The sequence below is a fragment of the Eurytemora carolleeae genome, unplaced genomic scaffold (genome assembly GCF_000591075.1).
Source record: "Eurytemora carolleeae unplaced genomic scaffold, Eaff_2.0 scaffold739, whole genome shotgun sequence".
In the NCBI taxonomy this organism is placed as follows: domain Eukaryota; kingdom Metazoa; phylum Arthropoda; class Copepoda; order Calanoida; family Temoridae; genus Eurytemora; species Eurytemora carolleeae.
In genome coordinates this window covers 99,126-109,763 of record NW_019396827.1, presented here as the reverse complement: position 1 = coordinate 109,763, position 10,638 = coordinate 99,126, and the positions used below count along the sequence as shown (strand labels likewise).

At 30.4% G+C, this 10,638-nt stretch overlaps 1 protein-coding gene across 1 annotated transcript in view; it reads right to left on the bottom strand.

Annotated features, from left to right (window-relative positions):
* Positions 1 to 2,714: 2,714 nt before the first annotated feature.
* LOC111709119 (ras association domain-containing protein 8) overlaps positions 2,715 to 10,638 on the bottom strand; it is a 47,033-nt gene continuing 39,109 nt past the window's right edge. The window contains exons 10-14 of the mRNA XM_023482726.1: positions 7,325 to 7,381; positions 6,420 to 6,485; positions 5,534 to 5,593; positions 5,050 to 5,119; positions 2,715 to 2,977 (exon numbers count right to left, since the gene is read on the bottom strand). Coding sequence (XP_023338494.1) covers positions 2,877 to 2,977; positions 5,050 to 5,119; positions 5,534 to 5,593; positions 6,420 to 6,485; positions 7,325 to 7,381 — 354 coding nt within the window. The 3' untranslated portion in view covers positions 2,715 to 2,876. The remainder of the gene's footprint in view (positions 2,978 to 5,049; positions 5,120 to 5,533; positions 5,594 to 6,419; positions 6,486 to 7,324; positions 7,382 to 10,638) is intronic.

Sequence of the window (10,638 nt, the reverse complement as noted above, 5' to 3'; positions counted from 1 at the left end):
CGTTCCATCGGTTCTTTTACTATCCGTTCTGTTTATACTCAGTCTACAAGTTATATTTCTTTTTTTCTCCTTTCATTTGTTCTCTGTCTTTCAGGACGTTCTTTTGCTATTGCTTTCTTTCTATCTGCTCTCTTTCTTTCTGTTCTCTTTATATCTATTATGGTTTTATTCATTCTCTTTTATATTCATTCTCAGTCTAGGAGTTCGATCACTCCTCAGTCTTTCTGTTCTTTTGATATCCACTTTTATTTTTATTTGTTCTATGTTCTACACGCTTCTTTCTATCTGTACTTTTTCTATCCATTCTTAGTCTACCCTTTCCCTTTCTTATTATTCTCCTTTCATCCGTCCTCAGCCTTTCTTTACATTCTTTTTCTGTACATCGTCTTTCCATCCGTCCTTTTTTCTAAAGTTTATTTCTAGCCGTTCTTTATCTATCCATTCTCGTTCCGTCCGTTCTCAATTTAGCCTCTCTTCTGCTTTCTGTTTTTATCCGTTCTCCCTTTATACTCATTCTCAGTCTAATCGATCTTTTTCTATTCATTATCCTTTCTATCCTTTCCATTTGCTTTTCTATCCCTTCTTGTTTTATCCGTTCTCTTTTATACTTCTCAGTCTATCAGTTCTATTTTCATCACTTCTATTTCTAACCGTTCTCGTTTCTATCATTATTAATTCTAACCGTTCTATTTTAATAATTTTCTCTCTCTAGCCATTTTCATTTTTATCATATTACATTCTGCACGTTCTATTTTCATAATTTTTTCTTTTTAATCGTTCTCATTTTTATCGTATTCATTCTAACCGTTCTATTTTCATAATGCTCTTTTTCTTACCGTTCTCTTTTTTATCCTAATTCGTTCTACCCGTTCTACTTTAAACATTTCTCTTTCTAACCCTTCACATATCTACCATATTTCATTCTACCCATTCTATTTTCATCGTATCTCTTTCTTAACGATATAATTTTTATCATATTTCATTCTAACCGTTCTATTTTAATCATTTCTCTTTCCAACCGTTCTCATTTATATCATATTTCATTCTACTTGTGCTATCATTTCTCATTTTTAACGATATAATTTCAATCATATTTCATTCTAACCGTTCCATTTCAATTATTTCTTTTTCTAGCCGTTCTCATTTCTAACATATTTCATTCTATCCGTTCTATTTTAATCATTTCTCTTTCTAAACTTTATCATTTCTATCATATTTCATTCTAACCGTTCTATTTTAATCATGTCTCTTTCTAAACTATATTGTTTCTATCATATTTCATTCTATCCGTTCTATTTTAATCATTTCTCTTTCTAAACTATATCATTTCTATCATATTTCATTCTATCCGTTCTATTTTAATCATTTCTCTTTCTAACCGTTTTCCGTTCATTCTTTTATTCCTTCGTTTTTAGATCTGGTATTTTAAAAAAAACTCTTCTTTTTAACTACTTATTCTTGAGATTTTTCTCTGTCTTTTCGTCAAAAAAGGAATTGTTAACAAATTATATTTCTGATATAAATTTATGTTTTGATAACATTAACAAGTACAGGTATAAACCAATCTACAGCAACATAATTGTCGTCTTCGTTTTTTCATTTAATTACGAGTTCAAGCTCTGCAAAAAAGTAACTTGTTTGGAGATTTTCATTAAAGGAAGTGTTCGCGAAAAATGGAAGGGGGTAAGGCTTACGGCGAAAAATAAGCACTATTGATCGCTATTCGCTACCTATCTTACTTATATCTGTTGCGTCTATAAAGAGAAAATTGTTAAAAACGACTTCTACCAAAAGATGCAACATTCAACTTGGATCTTAAAATAATCAATTTAATTACAAACAAATAATTCAGAAATTACAAACAATAGTCATCGATTTATTTTTCGGCTCATTCGTATATAGTTGATATTTCTTAATAATTTGATTTTGTTTTTTAAAACAATATTTCACTGGGCCTGGACATTTGATCATTCTTATGTCGTCTTCATTATCAAAAATCCTCGAAACAGAATAAATGTTTTCAAAAGTAACTATCAGGTCATAAAAAATAAAAAATAAACATTATGAAATAAGATCTATATACGAATGCGTCTAAAAATTATAGATAATTATTGGTTGTATGATCTGAATGATTTGTTTTAAATTAAATTGATTTTTTGACGATCCGAGTTGAATGTTTCTGAATTTCAATGGACGCTACGTTCTTCGGTATGAATCATTTTAAACCATTTTCTCCTTATAGACACAGCAGATAGAAGTATTTAGTAACGATAAAAAGCGCTTATTTTTCGCCGTAAGTCTATACCCCCTTTTATTTTTCGCGAACACTCCCTTTAAACATGTTTCAAATTACAAAATTCTTAAAAGAAAGCGCAAAGACGACAAACAGTTAGCTGTTTATTGGTCTAACTGTATATAATCATCTGTATGTATATATCTCCTGGAATCAATGAAAAGGAGTTGGTGTCAGCACGGTTCTGTGAAGGGCGAATGATGCATCTTTTAGATTCGTTTCAGGTATTTCAAACCTGCCATTTTTTACATAAAAATATTTCGTCACTTTCTCCGCTCACTTTCTCGTGTTTTTGGTGGTTAAAAACTAGATGGTTCGGAATATGCAAAAGCTTTATAGCCTCCTCTTAGCTCCACGATTTGCACAATTTTCACTTTGCGAATTTTTAATGCATTTGGCCGCCTTATAGTATACAAGGGTTAGGGACATTAAAAGGGTAGAACTAGAAAACAGAGATATTTGGGGGAACTTTATATTTCTGAAGGATGGATGATTAGAGAACTTTTTATCCCATCTTTGGTAGTTCCTTGGTTTATCTCGATCAATCAATCAATCAATCAATTTCTGGTTCTAAAAGCGGGTACTAAACCCAGACTCCATGGGGGTTTTTGGAGGTCGGGACAGCATTCTCCAGTTGACGGGGGCTCCCTAGCATCTTCCTTGTACTACCAGCTTTCATAGGACCTGAAAATACACATTTTAAAAATAATTGTCCGAAAGTTTGAACAGTTTGAACAACGATTCGTAACCGTACACTTTGATAATGTCATGTAAGTTACATTTTTAACAAAACTTCGATTTCGTGGATTTTCATGATATTTACAGTGATATTACCAGAAAACTCTGAAAGAGGAAGACGAAGTTTATAATCAAGTTATAACTGCTTTAATGTAGTCTTCACATAACATTTTTTTCTGGTTATCACTGAAACCATTACAAACTAACTGTATAAGAATAAACGCAGTCATTCAAACACCATCAAATAAAGCGTAAAAGAGCTTAATAACATAGATACTTGAATATTGGGTTGCAAGGAAGGATGCTATTGTAAATCGTTGAGCTCTTTAATTCAAGAAATAATTTTCAGATTATTTGCTTCCAATCTAATCTATATCATTTGTATACTATAGGTTTTAAAAAACATGCACTACGCACACTACAATTATTACACCGTACACAATTTGCATTAAATATGTTTTTGTTATCTGAAAAATAAGACAAATAAAAATTCAAATCTAATTTAAATTACTAAACAAATATCTAAATACAAATATAATTTGTCACATTTCGCTTCCTTTGATCTTAAATATTTGGTGTGATGTGAAATATAAAATATTTGGAAGAATTCTGATATATTTCTGTGCTCTTGTTATCATCAAAATAGAAAATCTAAAAAATAAAAATAAGGCTATAAAATTCAATATGAAATACAACATGCCAGATAATACAATTATTAAACACAATTAAATTGTACAGTTACCCAGTAGATTTGTACTTGAGGTTATGTAAACAACAGATTTGTACTGCAATAATTGAAACACAACACAATTCTAATGTAAGTTTGTTAATCACACAATTGTACTGCAATTCTGTAAACACCGCAATTATGTAATTATGTACATGTAGAGCTAGCTAGTTAAGTACCTAAGCAGTATCTGGATGATGCTAAATAAAATGGTATTTTAAGAATTCATTTGAAATTAATTGACATTAATCTGAAGCAAATGCTATTGTTTTTCAAGTCCAAATAGACGCTAGTTCACGTTTTAGTCTAATTTGTAGTATCTAGTATAGTAGTCTGAATTTCTGTTGTCTGATGTCTAGTTGTCTTGTCGCGTGATGTCTATTGTGTGATGTCTATTATGTTTATTGTCTGTAACTAATGTCTAGTAAGTGTGTTGCTAATTTATGTAGTTTGTCTGGTAAGCTTGTTGTCTTGCACCAGTTTTAAAGTGTCTTTTTTCTGTTGTCTAGTGGACACTGTCTATTGTCTCCATTGTCTGATGTCTAGTATGTGGTAGCTGTTATCTGGTGTCTATTTTCTGTGTTGTCTGAAGTCTATTCTTTGATATCTATTGTCCAGTGTCTTTGTTGGCTGATGTCAAGTTACTAAGAAATTATCGACCAATGCCTAGTGTCTATTCCCTGTGTTCTTTGATGTCTTTTGACTGAAATCTACTGTTTAGTGTCTAGTGTCTATTCCCTCTGTGATCTTATGTATGTCTAAAGATAATTGTCTAGTGTTTGAGATCAGATTAGTATCTAGTGATCTTTGTGATATTATGAATGTAGTGTCTAGAGATTATTGTCTAATGTCCAGAGATCAGTCTAATGTCTAGTGTGTCTATTGTCTGTGTTGTCTGAAGTCTATTGTTTGTGTTGTCTGAAGTCTATTGTCTTATTGTCTGAAGTCTATTATCTAATGTCTGTGTTGTCTGAAGTCTATTGTCTGTTTGTCTGGAGTCTATTGTCTATGTTGTCTGGAGACTATTGTCTATGTTGTCTGAAGTCTATTGTCTGTGTTGTCTGAAGTCTATTGTCTGTGTTGTCTGAAGTCTACTATCTAATGTCTGTGTTGTCTAAAGTCTGTGTAGTCTGAAGTATATTATCTTTGTTGTCTGAAGTCTATTGTCTGTGTTGTCTGAAGTCTATTGTCTGTGTTGTCTGAAGTCTATTGTCTGTGTTGTCTGAAGTCTATTGTCTGTGTTGTCTGAAGTCTGTTGTCTATTGTCTACTGATTATCGTTTGAAATCTACCTTCTAAGAACGGTTTAGATTCCTCAGGAGGAGATATTGTTAAAGATTCCAGATTCAGACTTTTCATTTCCTAAACACAAATATAAACATAGACATAAACAAAAACATAAACATAGAAAAAACACCAAAGGGAGTATATAACTGAAGAGAAAACAAAAAGATAGCTAACAGCATAAAAAGGAAAAAATTTACTTGAAAAATACCTTAAAAAATATGGTCTACAATTTTTTTCCGATATTATTTTGTTCATAGGAAATTTTTGCGTAAAACATTATTTTTTTACTTTTCTAAAAGAAAAGATAAATTTATCTTAGAAAGAAAATAGATAAATAGAACGCATTAGTTTAATGTCGCAATATATTAAACTGAAAATATATATTTTAAAACATGAACCACGGGATGGAAACCAGAGACTAAACACCAAGAAACCAGATATGGGAGGGGGATCCCAGATAGAGGAAACCATATGAATTTTATTAATTACCTTCATCAGGTGTTCAACCTCAGCTTTCCGATTCAAGAGTTCTTGTTCGACATCCTTTTGCTGAAAAATGGAAATTAAAAAATTGGAAAATATTTTAAAGGAACTCTCTTCTCTTATCACCTAATAACCTTTTAAGCGAATTTTCATTCATTATGTTTATTTTAAATCAACGTGTTTAAGATTTTAAACATAATTTTCCTGTTGGTTTAATAGACAATTCTCATATAAAATTATAAAATGTAAAGTTTCCAATAAAGATTTAACAAAACAATTTTTTGTTAAAAAAAAACGTGAACAAATTCAACCACAATTTTACTCGAATTGAAATTTATAGAAAATCCAGGAAATATTTAACAAAGGGAATTAACAGGAATTATTATCCAAATCCATGTTAATTCTGAAACTTCAAAAATAAATATTAAATTTTTAGTTTTATTAATTACGATTTGTAGTATATTTTTGAGGACGTAAACTTTTGAAAGAGTTGTGAGAAAAAAACTGATTAGAAAATGGTGTGAACAAGATTATGACCCTACCTCTCGGTTTAGTTAATCTGAGATTATGATCCTACCTCTCGGTTTAGTTTATCTGAGATTATGATCTTACCTCTCGGTTTAGTTTATCTGAGATTATGATCCTACCTCACGGTTTAGTTTATCTGAGGTTATGATCCTACCTCACGGTTTAGTTTATCTGAGATTATGATCCTACCTCTCCGTTTAGTTTATCTGAGATTATGATCCTACCTCTCGGTTTAGTTTATCTGAATTTATGATCCTACCTCACGGTTTAGTTTATCTGAGATTATGATTATACCTCACGGTTTAGTTTATCTGAGATTATGATCCTACCTCACGGCTTAGTTTATCTGAGATTATGATCCTACCTCACGGTTTAGTTTATCTGAGATGGCCGTACTATCCTCGGAGCTTCGCTGTAGATGTTTGATCTCCTGGAAACCATCAACAATCATTATATTTTTAAAACTTTTATTGCTGAAATTTTGGATTCGAATTGAATGGTCATCAAGTTTGCCGCTACTACATTATGCAGAAATATTAAAGAAAATATGAAGAACATTTTTTTAAAGAAAATTTTTGAATTTGAATTTGAATCGCTGAGAAGCCCACTAAAATTTGATATGAATATATGAAGAAATAAAATACAATATATTTGAATGTAAAAGCATTGAAAATGACAGAAATGTCGAGATAAGCCAAAGGAAAAAGATTGAATATAACTGTGCACTGTGCAGCGGAACAAACTCTAAGATTTACGGGAAAGAGGGGGTGGTATTTGTACCCTTTAAGAGGGGAGGGGCAGGGGTGGATTTGTACTTTTAAGAAGGATTAGTGCTTTTTTACCTCTACAGAAGGGGGGGGGGGGGGGGCGGGGGGAATATTATGTTAAAATTGATATCTAAAAATGAAAGTAAAGGAATTGAGTTTTTGTCACAAACTCTGATTTTCAAATCCCGATATCTTTGCAACCTAATGTTGTAGACCTTAGATATTTCAAACTATAAATTCTGTTAGATTAAATAGCTTAAGTTTGAAATATCAAAGGTGTACACCATCAGGTTGCAGAGATATAAGAATTAGGATATTTGAGTTTGTAGCAAAGACTCAATTCCTTTAAGTGAAATTATTAATAAAGATATGAAGGTATGTTCCAACTAATGAGGTGTAATGATATGATAAGATTGAGATGATATTACAGCTTGACATAATTATCCAATTAAAGTTTAAATGAAAATATTTAAACGAACAAGATAAATAGATGATTATGTTCCTGTTCGATCTTAGCAATCTCTAGTCTTAGTTCACATTCCCTCTCCTTCATCTTCTCCTAGATAGATAGATAGATAAATATAAACATGAATATACTAAATTAATAGTTAGATGAATAGATAGATGGCTTGATAGATAGACAGATGGTTGGATAGCAAAAGTAAATATAGTTTGTTATAATATACTGTATATATAGAGACAAAATTATATAAAAATAAGCAGATAAAACTTTTTTTAATATGTCACAAAGTTCCTTTAGAAGTTAAAAACAATTAGGCTGAGACAAATTATGTTTACAAAAGATACAAGTTTTTTTAGACCCCCCGTACTTAAGATTTTATGGTGGACCGAGGCCAATTTAAAAGGAAATAAAGAATTTTAACATGTTTCAGAAATTTTATCGATTATCTTTTTATTGGTTCCTCGGACACGGATATTGGGGAATGTTTTCCTAGAAAAAACATTAAGATATTTGGTCTTATTCTAGAAAGGGTTTCAAGGATATTATAATGTTCAATGGCTTTACGAAACAAAAACCTATAAAATATTTGCCATACCGTAGTTGGCGTTTATATCAATACAATGAAGACGACTTACTAACAAGCTTTTTTTCAATTACAAGTTTACAAGTAAACAAAGAGAAGATGTTAATTGATAGCTTATTTTTGTTTCTGTGTTTATGTGTATCCATGCTGTTTGAAAGCTTGGTAAAAATCAAAAATTGAAATCGGGAATCGTCTTTCATGTATTTGGTATATAAGACGACTATGCGAAAAAAAGACATTTGCAAATGTTTAAAATACTCAAATACAAATTAGAAATACAGAAATATCTAGTTTTTCTTGTAGAGTAACATTTTTAATATTCATTTCAAACAGCAATGCCTACATGACTATTGATTTTTTACTCTTGATGTTTGTTTTTCTTGTTTTAAGACAAACAACTATTCTACAGGAATTTTACAATTAAGTTCTATACGTAAAAATACAAATTGCAGGTAGGCCACGGGCAGCCGTTATAGTACATTTGAATTTCCGATCTGGGTCAACCTTTCTGGTCCCAGTTTGTACTGTATCGCCCGGACATTGGGTAAATGAAGCAGACACTCAATAGGACTAGCCGGTGCAATAGGGTTGATGCGGTCAGACTTTAGGGTTGAATTTACTTTTACGAAAGGGTCAAAGGTGCGTGAGGCTTCAGATACAGTTTTGAAAAGAAACTGAGTTCTTCTCACAAACTGATTTTCTAATCTCTATATCTGAAAGGTTTACTTAATCAGGTTGCAAAGATATAGAGATTAAAATATTTAAGTTTGTGGCAAAAACTCAGTTCCATTGTGAAAAAATCATTTGTTGCGATAAGTACGCATACAGCATATATAATATTAATAAGTATTTAATATTAATAAGTTTGAAATATCTAAGGTATACACTATCAGGCTGCAAAGATATAGGGTTTAGAAAATTTAAGCTTGTGGCAAAGACTCGATTCCTTTACTCTTGTAACCTGAACTGGAATCGGAACCAAACATAAACTTTTTTAATATTATTATAAATATTGAACAAAATTGAGTCAATAATAAAAAAATAAAAGTTTTTCAGTTAAGGTTTAATCAGATGTGTGCAGTCAACATTTATGAACCGCACCCCCCCCCCCCCCCCACATTTTTATGAAACATTTATTATCTTATTTTAAATAATTTTTTAGTTTGTTTTTCCTCTATTTTAATTGAATAAATATCCTTTTTAGATTTTTATCCAAAGTTCTGTCAACCCCTTCCCCATTCTTTCTTAATATATTTGGCATCTTTCACCAACTCCAGACCCCCCCCCCGGCACCCCTTCCCCCTCCTCCCTGTTGGCATTTTATTAAAAGCAATATATTCGAGACAGAAATTAATCGTGTTGATCAAACAAACCAGTGTAAACAACATTGTCTTATGCACACAAATGTTGCAACAAATCAAATTAATGAATTTACTTAATTCTATAATTAAATAATAATTAGTTAGTTTTCATTTCTTTAAATTATAATTGATTCTGGTTTAATTAGAAGATTTTCTTTCTCCAAATCTAATTTATTCCTCTAGTTCGCCAACTGGCCTGCATGCATTCCGCAATTCACCCAAATCAATAATTAATCCAACACAATTACTTAATTAAATATTGTATTTATGCAATTTAATATTATATACAAAGTTTAATCAAAATTGGTCAAAATAAATTCAAACAATTTTCCTTTTTATATTCTATCCCATATACATATTTTCTTATTTCCCTTATATATGTTTTCTTATTTCCCTTATAAATATTTTCTTATTTCCCATATATATATTTTCTTATTTCCCATATATATATTTTCTTATTTTCCTTATATATATTTTCTTATTTCCCTTATATATATATTTTTTTATTTCCCTTATATATATTCTTATTTCTCTTATATATATATTTTCTTATTTTTAAATTTTTTAAAATTTTGAAAATCCGCGAAATTTTTTGTAAAAATCCGCGAATTATTTTTGTTTAGTTTTACGATGTACACAAAGAGAACATGTTCACAACTAATTTAGAAGATGGGCGCGCAGCGCCCTCTAAGGCTAGAAAGAAGGGCGCGAAGCGCCTTGAATTTCTAGTATATATATATTTTCTTATTTCCCTTATGTATATATTTTCTTATTTCTCTTATATATATTTTCTTATTTCACTTATATATATATTTTCTTATTTCCCTAATATATATTTTCTTATTTACCTTATATATACTTTCTTATTTCCCTTATATATATTTTCTTATTTCCCATATATATATTTTCTTATTTCCCTTATATATATTTTCTTATTTCCCATATGCTGAAACTTTTTAACTTTTTTAAAACTCAGGATCAAAAGGGTTTATTAGCAGTCTTTAAAAACTTTTTATATAAATTTTTTGTATAAAGATGTAAAATATGTACTTTTTGACATAATTATCATTTTCATGTGTGCAACATCAAGAAGCCTTGTAATAATAAACTCGGTTTCGATTGTTTGAGAAGTAGTAAGTTCCTGGCTCTGGTTGGCTTCTGAAGCCCCAGTCTCTAATATATCTGTATATAGGATTTCAAGGATTAGGCTTGGAGTCTACAGTTTCAGGATATTTATATACCAAACCTTTAGCATATAAAAACAAAAAAGTAGAAAAGGGAAAAAATAAAATAGAAAATCAGAAATCAAACTGAAAAGATCTAGCCCAAAATGAACTCAATGAGTTTGGTGTGTCTAGAGAAATGAACTCTTCTATTGAGTTTAGTGTGTTTTATAGTATACTTAATGA